Source organism: Trichechus manatus, unplaced genomic scaffold (genome assembly GCF_000243295.1).
Source record: "Trichechus manatus latirostris isolate Lorelei unplaced genomic scaffold, TriManLat1.0 scaffold00122, whole genome shotgun sequence".
Lineage (NCBI taxonomy): Eukaryota > Metazoa > Chordata > Mammalia > Sirenia > Trichechidae > Trichechus > Trichechus manatus.
Genome location: NW_004444058.1, coordinates 2,396,142 through 2,418,886, shown reverse-complemented (window position 1 = coordinate 2,418,886; position 22,745 = coordinate 2,396,142). Strand labels below are relative to the sequence as shown.

General features: G+C 48.0%; 1 protein-coding gene across 3 annotated transcripts in view; it reads left to right on the top strand.

Moving 5' to 3' along the window:
* PRKCZ (protein kinase C zeta) overlaps positions 1-22,745 on the top strand; it is a 135,258-nt gene that overhangs the window by 101,553 nt on the left and 10,960 nt on the right. For all 3 annotated transcript variants that reach the window (XM_023738708.1, XM_023738707.1, XM_004384325.2), the window contains 6 exons: positions 2,067-2,164; positions 18,949-19,035; positions 19,915-20,050; positions 20,209-20,296; positions 21,627-21,746; positions 22,577-22,656. In XM_023738708.1, the coding sequence (XP_023594476.1) occupies positions 2,067-2,164; positions 18,949-19,035; positions 19,915-20,050; positions 20,209-20,296; positions 21,627-21,746; positions 22,577-22,656 (609 nt within the window). The remainder of the gene's footprint in view (positions 1-2,066; positions 2,165-18,948; positions 19,036-19,914; positions 20,051-20,208; positions 20,297-21,626; positions 21,747-22,576; positions 22,657-22,745) is intronic.

Sequence of the window (22,745 nt, the reverse complement as noted above, 5' to 3'; positions counted from 1 at the left end):
AGTCATCTAGAGCTGCTATAACAGAAATACCACAGGTGGATGGTTTTAACGAAGAGAAGTTTATTTCCTTACAGTAAAGTAGCTAAAAGTCCAAATTCGGGGTGTCAGCTCCAGGGAGAGGCTTTCTCTCTCTCTTGGCCTTCTCATCAGCGTTCCCCCAGACTAGGAACTTCTCGGCGCAGGGACGCCGGTCCAAACGACGCTCTCTGCTCCGGGCACTGCTTTCTTGATGGTATGAGGTCCCCGACTCTCTGCTTGCTTCGCTTTCCTTTTATCTCCTGAGAGAGAAAAGGTGGTGCAGCCCTCACCCCAGGGAAACTCCCTTTACACTGGATCAGGGATGTGACCTGGGTAGAGGTGGTGTTACAATCCCACCCTAATCCTCTTTAACATAAAATTACAGTCACAAAATGGAGGCCAACCACAAAATTCTGGGAATCATTGCCCAGCCAAATTGATACACACATTTTTGGGGGGACATAATTCAAACCATGACAGACATTAAGCATCTTTCTATGCTTTTTGGCTTCATGTACTTTTAATCTTGTTCTTTCACACCTGAAAGGAAGTTGTATCTCTTAGGAACAAAGAAAAGACTGGTCTGTAGATAATAGTAATAGCTGGAGGTGGGGAGAACAGGTGGCAGGGCATGGTCAAGAGCTCTGTGGCCTGTTGTGAAGTTTGAGATGCCTGGTGGGGATGTGGAGGAGACGTTGGATGAGCAAGTCTGGAGCTCAGGGGGGACTGGGGGTCCTCAGCCCAGAATCATGGTATTTGCAGCCATTCCACTGGATGGAATCTCCAGGGGAGAGAGAGAAGAGAGGAGGGTGCTGGGGACTGAGCCTGAAGAGGAGGGAGATAAAGAGAAAGATCCACAGACAGTCTTTGACCCACTAGAGATGCTCTCTAAAAGTTTGCTAATTTAGTTCCCAAAACCTTCAGGGGAAGGCAGCACTAATTTAGACACATCCTTTTCCCTCTCAATTTCCTCACCTACAAAATGAGGGGATTAACCTTGAAAGTTTGGAGCTGGCATAGAGCCAAAGCTGTGGAATCATCATGATCTAAAATTGACTTTTACTTTGCAGCATTTTACCACAGTTCAGCATGAATTGAGAGGGAGACAGCCCTGTGGCCTTGAACTAGTGCTCTGGAAGTGGGTGTGGGCTTGCATCTCAGGCCTATCACTCATTAGCTGTGGGACCTTTGGGAATCTGCTTACCCTCTCCACTATCAGTTTTCTTGTGTCTTAAATGGAGATAGTGATACCAGTCTCCCAAAACTATTGTGGAGATTACGTGAAGCAGTGAGTGGGGAGCTCCAGAGTCCAGATGCAGCGAGCTGCTGGTTTTGGTGATGGTGGTGGTAGTGATAGAGGTGGAGATGATGGAGGTGGAGGTGATGGTGGGTGGTGATGGTGGTAATGATGATGGATGATGGTGGTGGTGATTATAATGGTGATGGTGATGGATGATGGTTGGTGGAGATGGTGATTGTGGTGGAGACAGATTATGATGATGGTGGTGGTATGATTGAGATGGGTGATGGTGATGGATGATGGTGGAGATGGATTATGATGATGGTGGTGATAGATAATGATGGTAGTGATGACGGTGGTGGTAGAGATGATAATGGATGATGGTGGTAATTGATTATGATGGTGGTGGTGATGGTGTTGGGGTGGTGATGGTAGTAGAGATTGGTGGTGTTGGTGATCGTGGTGATAGGTTATGGCAGTGGTAATAGGTTATGGTGGTGGAGATGGTAATGGATGATGGGGTGAAAGATTATGATGGTGGTGGTGGTAGAGATGGATGATGGTGGTGACAGATTATGATGGTAGTGGTGATGGATAATGGTTGGTGGAGATGGTGATGGTCATGGAATTGGTGATGGATGGTGACAGGGTTGGTGGCGGTGCATTTCTTAATGGGAGTTTTCTGTTCCCCTTTTCATCATCTTCCCACAAGCAGGTATGCAGCCTGTCCTCCATTGTCTCCGCATCCTCCGGGATGCCTGTGAGGGTGTTCAGGAGCCTCATTAGCACTCCTTTGTTTCTATTTCAGGACATCGACTGGGTACAGACAGAGAAGCATGTGTTTGAGCAGGCATCCAGCAACCCCTTCCTGGTTGGCTTACACTCCTGCTTTCAAACGACCAGTCGGTAAGAAAGGGTGTTTCTGGGATTCTGCAGGTTTCTGACTTGAACTGCATGGTCTGACATGAGAGTTCAGCTGTCATCTGGAGGGTACTTCCAAGTACAATCACGGGGCTTTTTGGTTTATCAACTTAGCTTCACTGGTGTCTTATTAAGTAAGTTTCATACATCTGAACCTAAATTATTTAATTTCATTGATGGAATGTTTACTGAAAGCTTTCTGCTGAGTGCAGGTGTTGGGTTAGGTGCTGGGGATGCCACAGTGGCTGAAAGAAGTAGGGTTTCTGTGCTTATGGAGCTCTCTGATTCATGAATAAATAGTAGCTGTTTCCTTTATAAGCTTTACATATACTGGAATTCCACTGCTTTAAAAAAGTTTGAAAGATGCTTGTGTAGGATATATGACATATACTGTGTTTAGGTTTTTTTTTTTTTTTTTGATTATTTGGCTTGGACTCACCCAATTTGTTTATTTGGTAAATGAGTAAATATGTTCTGTGCTGGGGGTCCTGAAGACCACCCCCAGATTTGATAGTTCCCTAGGAGGATTCCCCAGACTCAGCACATAGTTGTACTCATGGTCAGGATTTATTACAGTGAAAGGACATAGCAAGATCAGCAAAGGGAAAAGGCATATGGGGTGAAGTCCAGGGAAGCCAGGCAAGGCTTCCAGAGTCCTCTGCCGTGGAATCATGCAGGTCGTGCTGATTCCCCCAGCACTGAGTTGTGACAACACAGGTGAACTGTCTACCAGGCGCACATAGAGACTCGGTGCCCAGATTTTCACTGGGAACGGTCGTGTAGGCACCTCAGGCTGTCATGTACCAAAACTCCAGACCCCAGGAAGAGAACAGGGCCTCAGCATTAATGACGTTATTTGTACAAACACTCTGGTACAGTGAGTCACCCTTATCACTTAGGGGAATTTTACATCAGTGTAGGAGCTGTTTGCCACTCTAGTGCCCAGACACCAGCCAAGGCCAATCTTGCCAGCGAGCCTTTTCTAAGGACAGTGGTCTTCAGCTATGATGCTAACTCTTCTGCACAGTTCTTAGCTGTAAATCAGACCAGCGATACATACACTTGTACCTCCACCCTCAACTGTCTCCTGATCGTAAGTCCTCTGTTTCACGTGCACTGGATGGCCACCTGTCTTCCCAGAGCACACGGAATTAACTGGCCTTTTCCCACACTTGCGTAACTTGTGTGCACCATCTTGGTTAACGGCGTTCCCTCCTCCCCAGTTGCCCACACTGAAGACCTGCAGTTATCCCCTCCCTGGCTCACACTTATTCCTCCTCCTAAATATGTCTCACATTCTCCCCTTTCTCTCCCGCCTGAACCCCACCCACGGCCTCTTTGGAGCATCCGGTCCCTGGGGCTCCCCACTCTGTCTGCTCCCCCATGCTGGAACTAAGCCATCTTTCTAAAACACAGATCTGAAGGGTCTTTCTCCAGCTTCAAAAGCTCCTCTGATTAAGTCCCCAATTGCTTCTGGGATAAATCCAAGCTTCCTGTGCATGTGGATGGGGCCTTTTGTGACCTGGTTCCAGCTCGCGTTTTCCAGCCTCACCCATCTGCTCCTCTGCTCCACCCCAGGTAAAGCAAAGGGAGAAGGCAGGAAACATGCCCAGCCTGTGTACAGCTCCTCTGTTCAGCCTGCCTCAGCCCTTTCCACTGCCTTATGAAATCCTGCCCTTCCCTCACCTCTCCTTTCCAGACCCAGCCGGAAATGCCCAGCAGGGTCAATGGTTCCCTTCGTTGTGTCCCCTCACACTTCCTCCATGCCTCTGTTTTAGCGTTAATCACAGTCTCTTGTACTTACGGAATACGCCTGAGGAACGGAACCAATCTCAACCCCCACATTTCCTAAATAGCGAGATTCCAAAAAAGTGGGTTTTTAAAGTTAATTTTAATATATAAACTTGTAGGGATGTAGATGTGAAATAGTCGAGCATTTCAGGTTGACTCCCATCTAAGCTGCTTGAGTACAGAGCTTCCTGCACCCAGGTCACAAGTTCCCAGCTGCAGAAAACTAGGGCTTAAAAAAAAAATTATCCTTTAGATATTTGTGTGTGATACCCACAGCATAACCACTTACTGTGTTGCTTTTTTTAAAGTGGTGTTTGGAAGGCTTGTTTACAATAACATTCAATGTTCACACTTGGACAGTCACATCCCCAGAACAATTAATAAGCATATCTAATTTGTTTACCTTTTTTTTTTTTTTTGGAAACTGAATCTGTCAGTGACCTCTAGAAGTATATGACACTTGGTTGTTCAGAATATTATGTCTTTCCCAAGCTGTTCTTATGTGTACATTATGTGTATATACTGGTGGCACAGTGGTTAAGTGTTCAGCTGCTAACCAAAATGTTGGCAGTTCAAATCCACCCGCTGCTCCTTGGAAACCCTATGGGGCAGTTCTACTCTGTCCTATAGGGTCGCTATGAGTCAAAATCGACTTGACGGCCATGAGTTTGTTTTTTTTTAATTTATGTATGTGCCTGTCTTCCCCACTAGATGCACACTCCTTAGAAGTAGGACTGGACTGAGGACTTTTGTACCCCCAGCATTTGGCTCATACCTGTCAATTAGTAGGCAGTAGTGGTGTTAAAGGATAATTTAAAAAAAAAAAAAAAACAACATCCAGTAAAATCATGCCTCTCATACAAATACAAAGTGAACATATGTCAGATTTTATGTAACTCATTAATTAATGAGGAAACTAGTAAGATGTTACAACCAGCTCAAAGGAGAGGTCAGAGTCATGCACATGTGTAGACAATCCAGAATGCAGAGGCAAGTTTATAAACAGATGCAGAACAGGCTGTGGGAGTGGGGATGGGAAATTCGCTGTCCTTCTGCCAGACCAACTTCATGTGCATGTCGGTGGACAAGAATCATTTGCATTGTTACCAAGTATCTACAACTGACAGAGTTGAAAAATGACTCAAAGACAACGCAAGGTGCAGAGACCCTAGAATGGTGCAGGCCAGACAGCCTGGTTCCCCTTGAAGGCACCCTATCTTCCTTTCGGTCACTTTAAAGCGTCTTGTGGTTTTCCTGACAGTGACAGAACAAAGGCTCGGAAACCGACAGCTTGAACCCAAAGCCCAGCCCCTTCCCAATGAATTGTTTGACCCAATGAGTTTTTTGACCCAATGAGTTGTTAAAGCCTCTGTGCCTCAGTTTCCTCCTCCTGGAAGAGGGAACAGCAGTAATACCTACCTCATCAGGTCACTGGGGGGATTAACGCATTAAGATATCTAAGTGTTTATAAAAGGCCTAGCTGGAGGTAAACTGTTAACTGTTAATACATGTGAGCTGCAGCTGTGACAGCCTTTCCTCGTGTTGGTTCTGTTGTCTTTGGATAAATAACCTGGCCCCATCAAGTTTCGGTCCCTGGTGGGGATAACAGCCAGCTGTTACCCAAATCCAACACTGGGTAGCTGTTAAACTGTACCCAGAAATCATCACTGACCACTGGTGTTTGGTGAGCACTGTCCCCATGACGCACACTTGGATGAAAGTTGTGAAATGCCATGAGGGGCCAGCGCGTCCTTGTAGTGGGAAACACTCAGCTGGCCAACCCAGAGGGACTCAGGGAAGACTGCCCCAGGGCGCTGCCTTTTACAAAAGGGAGCTGTTCTTCAAGTGGGTGTACTGCTGCCTTTGCCTCCTCGCCTCGATTGCTGAAGGTAATTGCAGGTTTAATGAGACGTTCTCTCTGCTCATTGGTCCCACACTGAAGCTGCAGCCTTGAGATCTTGCCACGGCCGTTGCTAGGGGCCAGATGAATGTCACCATGTTCTGACTTCACAGCAGGACCCAACACAACAGGAAACCAATTAAACTCACGAGCAGCCCTGGTGGTGTTCGTTGGCAAGCTTGAATAGAAGTCCGATAAAGTGCAAAGTTCCCACATAAGGTTGGCTATTAGTAAAGCATCTCGGAACAGGGGAAAAAATAAGGATTTCTTTCTTTTTTTAATCATGGTAAATTATATATAAGATTTGCCATTTTAACCATTTTAAAGCGTACAATTCAGTGCTGTTAATTACATCCACCATATTGTGCAACCACCATTTAGCTATTTAGTTCCAAAGCTTTTCATCACAAAGTTTCTTTTTTCCAGTAGAGTCCAGTTGTGCCCACTGTAGTCAACCCACCCACACCCTCTGGGCAGCTACATGGAATCAGTAATGGGTGTCCCTGGGTGAGACAGTGGTGTCTGAGAAGGGACAGCAAGGGGCAGGCTGCAAATGGGTGGCCCAGGGGAATTGTGAGAGGGAAGAAAAGTGTATGGGGCTGGGACTGGGGGTGGGGGTGTAGGGGGGACATATTTCTACCTGAGGCCGCGTAGAAGGAACGTTATTCCAGGTAGAAGATCAACGTGAAGGACAGAAGTGGGATGTCTCAGCCAGGAGCCTGTGAGGAGGATGCCACAGCCCCTGTACTTGTCACCCAGACCACCTAATCATAAGCCTTGGGCCTGGAACAGTCCCTGTGGAACTGAGCTGGGAACTGAGCCTCCCTCTGTCCTGGTTTCTTCTTCTTCCTTTTTCAGGAGACTCTGTCCCTATTTTGGGCCTGATGAGTACCTCTTTGTTCTGCATCATATGGCACCCTGCCAACCCCACTACTATATCTGTTCCTGGCAGAGAGGGAGCAGGTTCCTTCAACTGCAACATGAGAGGGGTGCATGCAGACCACCTCCTGCATCAGCTGTGTGGAATGACTCGCTGGCCATGGGGGGCTGATGCCCACTACTGAAGCTGACCTTGCCCTGTCTCTTCTCTGTGTGGGCAACTGTTTTATTTAGTGTGCTGTGTGTAAGTCATGCTTTTGTTGGTGACCCTGAACCTTGGCTCAACAGAGAGGCGCATGTTGAGAATGTATGAGTTTCCTGTGGCTACTGTAACGAACTGGGTGGTTTACAACAGAAACATATTCTCTCACAGTTCTGGAGGCCAGAAATCCAAAATCAAGGTGTCAACAGGGCCACACTCCCCCTAAAGCCTCTAGGAAAGGATCCTTCCTTGCCTCTTGCAGCTTCTGGTGGTTGCCAGATTTCCTTGGCTTGTGACAGCATCGCTCCAAGGCCAGCATCTTCAAATCTCTCTGTGATCTGTCTTCACATGGCCTTCTCTATGTCAAATCTCCCTCTGTCTCGCTCTCTTATAAGGATACATGTAGTTGCGTTTAGGGCCCACTCGGATAATCCAGGATAAGCTCCTCCTCTCAAGACCCTTAATTTAACCACATCTTTTACCACATAAGGTCACAAAAGCTCATTCTGGGGATTAGTACTTGGACATAGCTTTTGGGGGGGGCAACATTCATCCCACTACAGGGAATCAGGAGAAATGGGTAGTCCTAAAAGCTGTTCACAGCCATTTGTCATTGTTGCTGTTAGTTGCTGTCAAGTTGGCTCCAACTCATCGCAACTGTCATGGATTGAATTATCTCCCCCAAAAATGTGTCATCTTGGCTGGGCCATGATTCCAGCATTGTGATTGTCCACCATTTTGTCATCTGATGTGATTTTCCTGTGTTGTAAATCCTATCCCTATGATGTTGATGAGATGGGATTAGTGGCAGTTATGTTAATGAGGTGGGACGGAATCTGTAAGATTAGATTGTGTTTTAAGCCAATCTCTTTTGAGATATAAAAGAGAAGCAAGCAGAGAGACAGGGACCTCATACCACCAAGAAACAAGAGTCAGGACGATAGCACATCCTTTGGACCCAAGGTTCCTCCATGGAGAAGCTACTAGACCAGGGGAAGATTGATGACAAGGACCTTCCCCCAGAGCCGACAGAGAGAGAAAGCCTTTCCCTGGAGCTGGCACCCTAAATTTGGACTTCTAGCCTACTAGACTATGAGAGAATAAACTTCTGTTTGTTAAAGCCATCCACTTGTAGTATTTCTGTTATAGCAGCACTAGATAACCAAGACAGCGACTTTATGTATAACAGAACGAAACCTTGCCGTCGTGTGCCACCTTCGTGATTGTTAGTGTGTTTGAGTCCATTGTTGTGGCTATTGTGTCAGTCCATCTCATGGAAGGTTGACCCTCTACCAAATATGATGTCCTTTTCTAGTGATTGGTCTTTCCTGATGACGTATCCAAAGTAAGTGAGCTGAAATCTCACCGTCCTCGATTTTAAGGAGCACCCTGGCTGTATTTCTTCTAAGACTGATTTGTTCGTTCTTCTGGCAGTTTGTGGTATATTCAATATTCTTCACCAACACCACAGTTCAAACATATCCATTCTTGTTCTGTCTTCCTTTTTCATCGTCCAGCTTTCACATGCATGTGCGGCAATTGAAAAGTCCATGACTTGGGCCAGGCGTACCTGTCATCAAAGTGACACCTTTGCTTTTTAAAACTTTAGAGAGGTGTTTTGCTGCATATTCGTCTGATGCAGTACATCGTTTGATTTCTTCATTGCTGCTTCCATGGGCATTGATTGTTGATTCAAGTAGAATGAAATTGTTGACAACTTCAGTTTTTTCTCCATTTATCGTAATGATGTTTATCAGCCCACTTGTGAGGATTTTTATTTTCTTCACATTCAGGCCTAATCCTTACTGAAGGCTGTAGATCTTCATCAGTAAGTGCTTCAAGTCCTCTTCACTTTCAGCGAGCAAGGTTGTGTCATCTGCATAACGCAGGTTGTTAATGAGTCTTCCTCCAACCCTGATGCCCCATTCTTCTTCATATAGTCCAGTGTCTTGGACTATTTGCTCAGCATAGAGAATGAATAAGCATGGTGAAAGGATATAACCCCGATACACACCTTTCCTCATTGTAAACCACCCAGTATCCCCTTGTTCTGTTTGAACGACTTCTTCTTGATCCATGCACAGGTTCCACATGAGCACAATTAAATGTTCTAGAATTCCCATTCTTTGTAATGTTATTCATAATTTGTTATGATTCACATAGTTGAATGCCTTTGTGTAGTCAGTAAAACACAGGTAAACATCTTTCTGGGATCCTCTGCTTTCAGCCAAGATCCACCTAATATCAGCAATGATATCTCTCATTCTGTGTCCTCTTCTGAATCTGGCTTGAACTTCTGGCAGTTCCCTGTCAATGTATAGCTGGAGTCATTTTTCAATTACCTTCAGCAAAATTTTGCTAGCATCGCAGCCATTTAGGCCCTGAGAAATTGGGGGCTACCAGGGGACTCTCAGTAAGGTGGGGATCTATTGGGTTAAGCTGGCTGAGAGGCTGTCAACCAACATCCAGCTCCCAGGAGGGTGGGCAATATAGGGTCACAGTGTAAAAAATAGGGTTGAGGCATAAGGAATAGGGACACAGTGTGAGGAATAGGCTTGGGGTATGAGGAATAGGGTCATGGAGTGGGGAACATGGTCAGGTGTGAGGAATAGGGACACGGCATGAGGAATAGGGTCTTAGCATGAGGAGTAGGATCAGGAGTGTGAGGAATAAGGTTGGGGAGTGAGGAATAGGGTCACAGGGTGAGGAATAAGGTCGAGGTTTGAGGAATAGGGTCAGGGCAGCAGAAACCACGTACTCATCTGCAGGCTTCCAGGGGTGCCCCGGTATGGGGGGACAGAAGAGTGCATGTTGCCCGACACCAGGGAGCCTTTCCCCCAACCCAGTTCCTTGGGAGAGCAAGGCGGAACCAACAACCAGAACAAAGGAACAAGATAGTACAAGTCGGGACCCCACAGAGGGAGGGTACGGGTGAGCAGAGCTGCAGGCCAGGGTCTCACCCTCAGGAGCCGCTTGGGTGCAGGTATGGTAGCGGAAGAGGAGGGGGCATAGTGAGGGGGTCAGAGGAAAACCAGGGTTCCACAGTGGCAACTTCTAGGGACTGGGAGTAATCAGTGCATCAGCAACTTGGGTGCAGCCTGCAACATGGCGGCCACAGGCTATGACCTTGGTGCGACCCCATCAACCAAGAAAAGGGTACCATCCCCTGAGCATGAGTCACCGCACCCCCAAGGTGCAATAATTGTGCTCAGTCGTCACCAGAGTCCCACAATAGAAGGAGCCTGCGCTGACTGACACACGTTTGAGTGGCACGCGGGCATGTTGCTACAGCTTTTGTTCTCCTGGCAGATGTGATGGTTCTGAGCCCATGTGGCTCACTGCTCATCGGGGGTGCCTAAAATGGTCGAGACACAACTCCAGACCCTGGTGTTTGCTGTCCAGGGCTGCCCAGACCAGTGCAGTGGCTAGGCCCGGCAATGCAGGTTAGGGCCGGGTAGGTCCACTGGATGTGAGTTGTGGCTCAGCTAGAAAATTTGAAAGAAGTTTCAGGGGGTTTGGTTTGTTGTTTTAGATTTACTGGACCACACTGGTGAGTCATCCCCAAGCCCTGAGGAGTGAGGAGCCCTCGGGGGGGCCCTCATCCACAGAGCGTGGGGTGTGCGGTGCTATGTCCTCCCGCCTGTGGCTGGGACCAACCAGTCACCTACAGGGAAAGTCACCATGTCATTTATTTCTAATCGAGAGGCCCCAGCTGGCTCCTGGACCAGGAGAAGTGTTGGGGGATGGGTGTGTTACCCAGGGCTCTCCCATGTGACTTGCTGAGCTTGGGAGCGGAGGTGCATGGTGGTAGTCATGCCCTCCCTGGGACCCCAGCGTTCTAGGTCACATCATCACCATGTGGTGGCCTTTGTGTCTCACACTTGCTGCCTGTCTCAGGAGGGTTGTGCTGACAGTGAGGGGGATGAGCTGTGGGCTAGCCTTCCTCCACCCAGACCAGCATGCCCTGTCCGTCTTTCCGAGCTCCTGTTCTCCCTGGAACGGATGAGGAGCCACAGAACCCCCCAGAAGGCTCTCTCTTTGTTAAGTAACTTTCAGGAACAGTTCTGAAATTGCAGCCTTTGCCAACTTTTAAATGACATAGCATCAAAAGGACAAATATTCTATGATCTTACTTATATGAAATGACAAGAATAGGCGAATATATAGAGACCAAAGTTTATTCGTAGTTACCAGGGGCAAGACAACGATTGTGAGGATGGCGCAGGACCGGGCAATGTTTCATTCTGTTGTCCATTGGATCGCTATGACTCGGAACTGACTTGATGGCAGCTAACAACAACAGGGGCAAGAGGGAGAGTCATTGTTTGGGAAGCAGTGAATTTGTTTATGGTAATGGGAAATTTGGCATCAATTAGGCATGGTTGCACATGATTAATGTAATTGATATCAATAAGCTGTACACCTGAAAAAGGTTTAATTGGCAAATGTTGTGTGATACATACTTCTACAACAACTACAGCAACAAAAAAGAGCAGCTGCTGAGGCTGCTTATGTACAACCAAACACCTCATGGGATTTGTTTTCTTGGCTTGGAGGTTAAGTGTCATGGTTTCATGGGATACCTCAGTCAATTGGCCTAATAATGTTTTTAGTGCATCTTTTCTACTTCCTTAATGTACTTGGCTGCTAACCAAAAGGTTGGTGGTTCGAACTCACCAGCTGCTCCTTGGGAGACAGATGTGGCAGTCTGCTTCCATAAAGATTACATACAGCCTTGGAAACCCTATTGGGCAATTCTACTCTGTTCTTTAGGGTCACTATGAGTTGGAATTGACTCTATGGCAATAGGTTTAGGTTTTCTTTTTTTTTTTTTTTTCCCTTTTGTTCTACCTCCTAGTTTGTTGCATAGTGCCTGGGGTCTTAAAAGCTTGCTGGTAGCCATCCAAGGTACAACAATTGGTCTCTTATTTGCCTGGAGCAGCAGAGGAAGAAGGAGAGTCAGGAATCGGGGAAAGAAATGGAATGTGTGTCTAACTGCCTCCATGAACAACTGCCTCCTTTGCCATGAGACCAGAAGAACTGGATCGTTCCCAGCTACCATTATTAAATGTTTTGATCAAAGAGTCTATAGAAGAATCCTGATCAAGAGGGGAAAGATGTGAAACAGAATTTCAAATTCTTACGGAATCCAGACTTTACAGAGCCATTGAGGCTGGATGACCACCTCAAACTATTGCCCTGAGATAATCTTTAAGCCTTAAACCAAAGGTTTATCCCCTGAAGGCATCTTTAAACCAAACAATGTTGTTGTTAGGTGCTGTTGGGTTGGTTCCGACTCATAGCAACCCTGTGTACAATAGAACAAAACACTGCCCAGTCCTGCACGGTTCTCACAATCATTGCTATGTTTCAGCCCATTGTTTTAGCCACTGTGTCAATCCATCTCACTGAGGGTCTTCCTCTTTTTCACTGACCCTCTCCTTTACCAAGCATAATGTCCTTCTCCAGGGACTGATCCCTCCTGATAACATGTCTAAAGTATGTTAGACGTAGTCTCGTCACCCTTGCTTCTAAGGAGCATTCTGACTGTACTTCTTCCAAGACAGATTTGTTCATTCTTCTGGCAGTCCATGGTATATTTAGTATTCCTCACAACACCATAATTCAAAGGCATCAGTCCTTCTTCGGTCTTCCTTAGTCCTTGTCCAGCTGTCGCATGCATATGAGGCAATTGAAAATATCATGGCTTGGGTCAGGCACACCTTAGTCCTCAAAGTGACATCTTTGCTTTTGAACACTTTAAAGAGGTCTTTTGCAAGAGATTTGCCTAATGCAATACATTGTTTGACTTCTTTACTGCTGCTTCCACGGGCATTGATTGTGGATCCAAGTAAAAATGAAATCCTTGACAACTTCAATGTCTGCCTTGAGCATTGTGCTCTTTTAAAGAATTATCTATATGTGATTAAATTGACAACAGCAACTCAAAAGGTTAGATGAGAAGTTTAAGGGGCAGTGAGTTTATGTTAATGGTGGTGGAAAAAGGATAGGGAGAATGATTGCACAACTTGAAGAATGTAATCAGTGTCACTGAATTGTACCTGTAGAAGTCGTTGAATTGGTATATGTTTTGCTGTGTACACTTTCACCGAAAAAAAAAAATATTTTTTTTAAATGACATCATATCAAATAGCAGCCTCTCTTTAACAACTTTAGAAAATTTTAAAATGCAGACAGAGAAGGAAATAACACTTGTCCACATTCCCAGTGCCCTGAATCAACCAGTGAAACACCCATCCTCACATTTTTCCTTTTTACGGATTTATTTTTCCACATGGACTTAGAATCTACTTGCCTAGGTCCAGAAAGAAAGAGAAACCAGTGTTTTTATTGGGATTTGTTGCATTTACCAGTTACCCCAGGGAAAACTGATATGATGTTGAAAAGGAGCCCTCATGGCGCAGTGGTTAAGCCCTCAGCTGCTAACCTAAGGTCAGCAATTTGAATCCACCAGCTGCTCCGAGGAAGAAAGATGTGCCAATCTGCTTCAGTAAAGATTACACCTTTGGAAACCCTATGGGGCAGCTCTACTCTGACTGTACGGTTGCTATGAGTTGGAATTGACTCAGCGGCAATAGGTTTTGGATTATGATGTTGAATCTTCCTATCAGGGTCATGGTCCATCTTTTCATTTGTTCAGATCCTCTTTCAGGAGCCTTTTAAAGTTTTCTTCATGCAGTTTTTCCACCTCTATGCTTAGTGTAGTCCTAAGTGTTTTAGCTCTCTTATTTCAACTATGAATGAAGTCTTCTTTTTCCGTCATAGCTTCTAACAAGCAATTTGGGTTCTACATAGTAATCTTATGCCCGTTGCCTTGTGAATACTCTTTTGTGTACTAGTTTTATGTGATATTCTTGACTTTTCAGGTATACCGTGGTAGCATCTGCCAGTAGGACTAACATTGCCTGCTCCTGCTTTGGCATGCCTCTGTGGATTTCTTTCTCTACTTCAACGGCATTGGTCCTGCTCATGGGGGTGGTGAAAGCATCGGGGATGCTTCTGGTGTTTTTGCACGTTGTTGGAACTGTCAGTGAAGCAGAACCAAACCCCTCTTGGTGTTTCAAAATGACAGCACTCAGTACCACAAGGGGCTGGAGAGGTGTTGGGAGAGCAGGAGGCAGGGGGCTGGGCGCAGAGGAGAGGAGGAGTGAAATAGAGACCAGGGTCTCCACCATGGACATGGGCGTGGCCACCACACTGGGTTCTGGATATGCAAAGGGGATGCTACCCCTGCCTGAGCTTCTGGAACCAGAACTGTCTCCTCCTTGCAGCTGCTGCAGCATTTCCCAGACAGCCCTGCCTCACCGGGGAGCTGGAGGCAGGAGTTGTGTCTCTTCCTCTGTCATCCAGTCTCATCCATGCTAAGGAGCCTGGGGATGAAGTTTGCAGACTTCCAGCCCCTGCAGTTCAGAGAAGTCATAGAAAGGGGCGAGAGGCAGTGCAGGGCCAAGATAACGGGATAACCTGGTGACACGTTAAGGCCATTTACATCTATGTCTATTTTACTAGAACATTGAATTCTTTCAAAGGTCCTTTCACCATTTATGAAGATGCTTGTTGTGATTTTTGCTCCTTAAAAACCTAGTTGCCATTGAGTCGGCTCCGACTCATGGCGACCCCATGTGTGTCAGAGTATAACTGCACTCCACAGGGTTTTCAATGGCTGTGATCTTTCAGAAGTGGCTGAGCACTTAACCAGTTGTACCACCCAGGGACTCTTTTTTTTTTATTCCAATAGAACTCTGAAAATGCTTTGATCACTGGTATCATATAATATCATTATTTGATGTTGCTGTTGTTAGGTGCTGTCAAGTTGGTTCTGACTCATAGTGACCCCATGTACAACAGAAACACTGCCCAGTCCTGTGCCATCCTCAGAATCGTCGCTATGCTTGAGCCCATTGTTGTAGCAACTGTGTCAGTCCATTTCGCTGAAGGTCTTCCTCTTTTTTGCTGACCCTCCTGGGGGGCTAATCTTCTGGCACTATATCAGACAATGTACTGCTGCTATTCATAAGGTTTTCACTGGCTAATTACTTTTCGGAAGTAGACTTCCGGGTCCTTCTTCCTAGTCTGTCTTAGTCTGGAAGCTCAGCTGAAACCTGTCTACCATGGATGACCCTGCTGGTATCTGAAAACCAATGGCATAGCTTCCAGCATCACAGCAACATGCAAGCCCCCACAGTACAACAGACTGACAGACACATGGGGGAATAAGTATTCAAACATCGTGAAGTTTTTATCTATAGAAAAAAATCATGTTCTATTCCGTGCCCATATCCTTAAGTGTCCGGCTGCTTTAAAAGAGAAAATCTCTATGGTCCTGGGTCTTGATAAATGTTGCATTAAATTCATTAAACGATTTCCTTGATCAGCAATGACCTCGCACCACAGGCAACAACCACAAGCCGATTGAATCTGTCTCACGGCTGGGAGCAAAGAAATGGCTCTCTCTGGAATTCTCGCAATGGGCTTTTCTTGACAGAAAGAAGAAATGACTTCTCTAGGTTTTTTAATATCCCCTTAAATTTTTTCAGCTTCCTAAGGCACTGTGTTGGTATTATTTTTCTCCAGAATCAGTGTATTCCTATATTTTCACTGGAAATGGCATTGGTTCTCTGTCTGTCATGGAAGTCCATTGTCGCTTATAATGGAAGTGAATTGGCCTGGGCTGGGGCGTTTCCCAGGGCGCACCCGGTGTGAGCAGGACCTTGACTTTGGAAGTGGCACATCTCCTCCCAGGGTGACAGTCTAAAGGGAACAGGGCTCTTCAGGGTACGGAATTTCTGGTAACTGAGAAGTAGCAGTCCTGTGCTTTAAAGTTACCCTAGGAGTTTTGAATAAATACTTTTTTTTTTTTTTTTTTTTTTAACTTTTTGACTAATGTTTAGGTCTTAGGTGTATCTTCCAGGGTCAGACTACCTTTACAGAACTTATCCCATATAGTTGTTAGAAAAATTAAATGAGCTAATACATGGATGTATTTAGAATAGTACTTGACACATAAGAGTGATGTAAAAGCTATTTTTTTGTCGCGATTATTTGTGTCAGAGGTCAGCAGACTTTTTCTTTAAAGGGCCAGACAGTAAATATTTTCAGCTTTGAAGGCCAGAGGTATCTATCTAACTACTCAGCTTTGCCACGGTAGCACAAAAGCAGCCACAGGCAATGTGTACAAGAATGAGTGTGACTGTGTTCCAATAAAACTTTATTTACAAAAACAGACAGCAGGCCAGTGGGCAAGGTCAGTGTTACTAGAGAATTTCCAAGCATGTCCTTTGGTGGCCAGGGAACTGAGTAGAGGCAGAATGAACCACCCCCAGCCCTTCAAACAAATATGCTGAGTTTGACCTCAGGATGGTGCACCTGGCTTAGCCTGCCAAGTGGATGCATCTGACTTGCTATTCACGCTTTTGTTTCAGTTTCTGCAATTTTTTTTTTTTAGGAGTTGTTTCTTATCTGAATATGTAATCAAAAACTTCATGGATAATATACAGCAAGTTAACCTACTTTGTGTAAATCCACGTCTCCCCTCCCCGGGTTAACGCTGGCAGCTCAGGTCTGGCAGGAGAATGGTTGTGTCATTTACAAATCATTTAATCATTGAGGTCAAACCTCATGTTGTCAAGAAATCCTGTAAGAACTAGAAAAATACAGAGATTTGCTTGATCCTTCCCTAATTTGCTCCCAACTCTGAGCAGCAAATGTTCCAGAGGCAAATAAACAATTCAGGGTGTGAGAGGAGCCATTGACCTAAAAATCCACAAAGTGCCCTCAACAGGGTATTTCTGAAAAACGGTGCGTGAGCTTAATTTTTGAAAATCGAATCTTAATACGGTGCAGGGAAGATCTTAATAAAGGATATTACGTGGTAGGCTGTTTGCAGACACGAAGCGCCCTGTGTGGCTGTCTAGGTGATGTCACCCAGCCCCATGTCTCTAAATCCTATAGCAGGTTGATGACGTCCAAATGCCACCTTAAGCCCTGACCTCTTCCCCAGCCCCCGCTGCCTCCACAACTTCTCGGTTTGGAGGGCCAGCTGGCACCTCAAACCCATCTTGGCCAAATGGAGTTCCAGATCCTCCCCGCCGCCCTGCCACTCCGCATCTGCCCAGCACAGGAAATGGTGCCAGGTCCTGGGGCGTGCCAGCCCCTCCTTCCTTCCTACCCCGCATCCACAAGTCTACCAGCAGTCCTGTCGGCTCTGCCTTCAACGCGACGCCTACTCCAGCCCCTTCTTACGGTCACCACCACCCAGTCCAAGCTGCTGCCCTGTGCTCGCCCCTAGATATGGGGCATCTCCTCACGCCTCCACCTACCCTGCTCCTCCCTCCCTTCAGTTCGCAATGGCAGCCAGCACAGCCACCCATGAGACAGTGCTGTTCCCTATGCGGTGTCCCACCTGCTCACCTGGCTTCTCCCCTGTCTTAGTTATCTGATGCTGCTATAACAGAAATACCACAGGTGGTGGCTTTAACAAACAAATTTATTCTCTCACAGTTTAGGAGATTCGGGGCACTAGTTCTAGGGAAAGGCTCTCTCCACATGGGCTCTGTGGGAAGGTCCTTGTCTCTTCAGCTTCTATCTCTTTACTCTTTGGAGATCTCTTGTGGCGTGGCATCTATCTTTCCCCATCTGTGCTTGCTTGTTTGCTTAATCTGCTTTTTTCTATTTCTAAAGAGAATGATTTAAGACACACCCCACACTAATTCTGCCACATTAACATAACAAAGAAAATCCATTCCCAAATTGAAAATTGATATAACCCGTTGCTGTCGAGTCAATTCCAACTCATAGCAACCCTATAAGACAGAGTAGAACTGCCCCATAGGCTTTCTAAGGAGTGGCTGGTAGATTTGAACCACCAACCTGTTGGTTAGCAGCCAAGCTCTTAACCACTGTGACACCAGGGCTCTGAAAACTTGGTATAGGGGTTAGGATTTACATCACATGTTTCTAGGGGGCACAATTCAATCCATAACATCCCCCGACACCTGGGCCTGCCCCTCCATGCCCCTCCACTGGCCCTGCTCTGCCTTCAGGGTGTCCCGAGCTCTGGGCTCCTCCCTCCCACACCCCATTCACGCAGGCCTTTGCTCTGTTGCCTGCTGGGGGGGCCTTCCCTGTCACCTGTCCTCTGCGGAGGCTCTGGCCCGTCGCCTGGCTTTATTGACCTTTCTCTCCGTGATGCAGGGATTGTGGTGTGCCCATGCCTGCCCCTCAGCCCAAAGACAGACCTGGCACTGTAGGAGCTCAAATCACTGTTTGATAGATGCAATGAAGGAGTGAATGAAAGCATTTTTTCTTTCCCGAATCTGAGTTTGACTGTTTTGAGGTGTGAGCTGGAATGGAGCTGCGCTCTGCTGATGGGCAATGTCTGGCCTCCAGATGGCGAAGAACTGTTGTTGGGCTTCCCCCCAGGAAAGCCCCTCATAGACTCCGGAGTGGGGCACAGCCTGGCCTTGGCCTTACTTTTCAGTCTGGATTCTTTTCCTTACTGACTCTGGGAACCAGCAGGTGCCCCAGGGCCGCCTACTCGTCCTCAGCCACACAGGAGAAAAGCGTACAGAGTAGATGGCCACTGGGGAGGAGAGCCAGATGCCAGAGGATACACGCCAGCACCAAATGCAATTTTGCTTTAACTTAGAAGTAAACTCCCTAGAAGCTTTTTGGCTTATAAACCCAAACCAAACCAGTGCCTTTGAGTCAACTCCAACTCAGAGCATACCCATGTGGGTCAGAGTACAACTGTGTGTCATAGGGTTTTCAATGGCTGATTTTTGAGGAGGTTGCCAGGCCTTTCTTCTGAGGTGCCTCTGAGTGGGTTCAAACCTCCAACCTTTCAGTTAACAGCCGTTTGCACCGAGGGACTCCTTTCAGCTTACAGTGGGTTATGTTAAATTTCCGTATTGAGTGCATTCTGATGCCTGCCATGGCATGAGTTCAGCCGTCAGCCACACTTTCTCTCCTGCTCAGGTTGTTCCTGGTCATCGAGTATGTTAACGGGGGTGACCTCATGTTCCACATGCAGAGGCAGCGGAAGCTTCCGGAGGAGCATGCCAGGTGGGGCACCATACTGGGGGGAGGGGGCAGGTGGGCAGGGTCTGCACTTGGGGGGTCAGCGGTGAGTCCAAAGGAAGGAGATGGAGTTTAGGGGGAAAGGGGCAGAGGGCACTGCCTTTTCCTGCAGGGTGACGCATTGTTTTAAGACTTGGGAATCTGCTGACTTCAGGGCCCAGCAACGGCCCGCCACATCCTACCCCGCAAGGCGAGCTCGTCCTCCTCCAGGAGAAATCATGGTTTTGTGGGGGGTTTTCATTTGTTTTATTTTGTTTTTGCAGTTGTGCTGTCTTGGTTCTTTCTTTTTCTCTGTTTCCAAAATGGCGGGAAGCAGGTCCTCTGAGCTTGCATGAGTGGTGGTGGGTTGGGGCCAGCTCAGGGGTGATGGGGAGGGGGCATGAAACCTTGTGCACTCAGCACCAAGAGACCACTGCTGTCTTGTGAGGAGATGCTAAAGGAGGCGTGCCCCTTCTTACTCAACTCTGATGTCGGCTGGGGCCTCCCAGCGGCAGCTTCGGGACCCCCGAGGTCAGACCCCAGGATGCACTGGGAGCTTCACTCCACTCCATCGCTCTTTCTTGTTTTCCCTTTTCCTGATCACTTCACTTAAAAAAAAAAAAACAAAAAACCTGTCTGGTTTCGTGAGTCCCCTTAGAGCCCTCTGGGGAACGACAGGTAGTAATAAGGAACAGCCCCCTCCTCACCTTAAAGTCCATCTCACTGGTAGAGGGACCCTCTGGGTCACCTTGTAAGGAGGTAGGGGTCCTCAGCGGCCCATCCCAGTTCGCTCTCTGTGCGAGTCCCCATCCTAGCTGACTGCAGTCAGCCTCCCTGCTGATGGGATGCCCTCCCTGCTGATGGGATGCCCCTGCCCGCCCCCAGGTTCTACGCCGCAGAGATCTGCATCGCCCTGAACTTCCTGCATGAGAGGGGGATCATCTACCGGGACCTGAAGCTGGACAATGTGCTGCTGGATGCCGATGGGCACATCAAGCTGACGGACTATGGCATGTGCAAGGTGAGCCGCCTGTCCCCCACTCCCATGGCCTGGTGTCGCGAGGTTGTGCTCAGGGTGCTCATCCTGCAGCCACACGAGGCAGCTCATCTCAGTTGTCCTGTGCTGGCACCCCCTTGGGTCCATGTTGCCCCTCCTGGTCACTAGCTCTGTCCCCACAGGAAGGCCTGGGCCCCGGCGATACCACGAGCACTTTCTGTGGGACCCCGAATTACATCGCGCCTGAAATCCTGCGAGGAGAGGAGTATGGTGAGCCCAGAGTTTTGCGGGGTGGTTCCTGCCAGACACACATCAGCTCGTCTGCCAGGCCTGCATGGTCCTCAGAGCAAGAAGGGCTCCACCCCGGACGCTCTGCTCTCCTGTGTGACGTGGCCATGGAGCAGACCCGGAGGGTGGGAGGCGCCCCTGCCTGAGGCAACCTTGCCAAAGGTACAGGGTCAGAAACAAGGGGTCCGCAGGCCAGAGGGAGAGTGCAGACCCCAGCCCCAGGCGGGGACTCTGCATGTGACAGAGCGGCATCTCGACTTAGCGAGGGCGGATGGCTGTTGGATAGATGCTAGGACAGCTGTGTCCACAGACAAAGCTGAAGTCAGGGTCTCCCAGTCCCCCACACACTAGAATATGTTCCAGACAGAGTTATCATTTCAGCATTAAAAAAAAAAAAAAAAGTCAACAAACATAGAAGATACAGGAACATATTTGTGTAATCTTAGTGACAGGTATTTTTCAAACTTAGTTAAAACCAGAAACTAGAAATCTGACAGATTTGATCTGTCGTAAACATCTATGATCAGAGACGCCACCAGCCCAGGTGATGGCCTTGGCAAACTACGCAGCATCAGAGGGTGAGGGCCTCAAGATGAAAACAGCTTTGCAAACAGATATGAAAAAGGCAGGGGCCGTGGAGGTTCAGTGGTAGAATTCTCGCCTTCTGTTTGAGAAACCCAGGTTCAATTCCTGGCCAAGGCACCTCATGCACAGCTACCACCCGTATGTCAGTGGAGGCTTGCGTGTTGCTATGATGCTGAACAGGTTTCGGTGGAGCTTCCTGACTAAGACGGACTAGGAAGAAAGGCCTGGGGATCTACTTCCAAAAACCAGCCAACGAAAACTGTATGGGTCACAATCTGCAACCCATCATGAGGGTGCCACAAGACCGAGCAGTGTCTCATTCCATTGTGCATGGGGTTGCCGTGAGTCAGGGGTGACTCGACGGCAGCTAACAGCAGCATAACTATATATCTGAGGCATTGGTCATTCATTGATAGAATTCTCACCTTGCTAACAACAAGAAAAAGGCAAGCACCCACTAGGACAGGGGGCGGAGAATCTGCCAGGCCACCCTAGAGAAGAGGTGCTCCTTCCATTTCTAAAAACATAAGAAACCTCAGCAATGGCCAAGGAAATGCAAATTTACACTCCCACATGTTTTGCTACCTACCTGTGCTTGGTTCAAAAATCCGTGTTGACTTGGATGTGTCTCAGCAAACAAGCCAGCAGCAGGTGGGTCCCTCCTGGCGTGCACTGGCCAGCCGCTCAGTATAACCGACCGCTTGCGTGACCAGCGCACTTCCCCCAGGGTTCAGCGTGGACTGGTGGGCCCTTGGTGTGCTGATGTTCGAGATGATGGCTGGGCGGTCCCCTTTTGACATCATCACCGATAACCCCGACATGAACACGGAGGACTACCTTTTCCAAGGTGCGTGGCCCTCACAGCATGGCCAACAGGCGCATGGCTTCCTCCCTGCGTCTTAGATGTTGTTCCTTCACGTTTCAAAAGTGTAAGTGGAAGGGTCCGGAACCTAGCCTCCCAGACTGGGATCTACGGCACTCGGAAAAGCGCACTTATGCTCTTTAATTTGCAAACACCCAGGTGTGGCCACACCCCCGGCTCCTCAGATATGCTCTCAGACAGGCAGGGCCATCAAGTGGGGACAGCTGTGGGCAGGGTGGCAGGCACAGCATGTCAGCCCTCGGATCTGCTTTGACTGAGCCCCAGTCCCTCCATCTAGTCAGGCACGCACCCTGGAGCCTGGGGCTGGGGCCGTGCTCACCTGAGCCATAAGCCCCCCGCCCCAGCCCACATGCTGGCTCCATCCACCCAGAACACCCCCCTTCCCAGCCCACATCCTCCCGACTCTGTCCACCCAGAAGCCTGAGTTCCTGGTCTGGATGAAAGCTCCCAGGATGATGCTGTGGTCCAGAGCACAGCTGTCCCACGGGCGCCCTCTCGTGGCCAAAGAGCAGAAGGCGAGTAGGGGCAGAGCTCACCTGCACTTGTGTAAATCCAGTGCAGGTGATTTGTTTTATACACAGGCATGAAAAAAGTAGCCAGGGAGGCCACTGTTGCGGACTCGTGGCCCTTGGCGTGTTAGAGAGCTCGCTGGGCGCAGGCAGGGGTTGGGGGTCACCCTGAGAGTTTAAGAAGCCACAAGACCACTGGGCAAACTGCTGGGCTCGTCTGTGGACAGAGGAGAGTCGGGGCACAGTGGAGGGACACTTTCTCATGCCCCCCTCCCTCCCCGGCAGTGATTCTGGAGAAGCCCATCCGGATCCCCCGCTTCCTCTCAGTCAAAGCTTCCCATGTCCTCAAAGGATTTTTAAACAAGGTACGAAGCCATGGAGCCACTGGGACAAAGTGCATGCATGGGCGTGTGTGTGTGTGTGTGTGTGTGTGTGTGTGTGTGTGTGTGTGTGT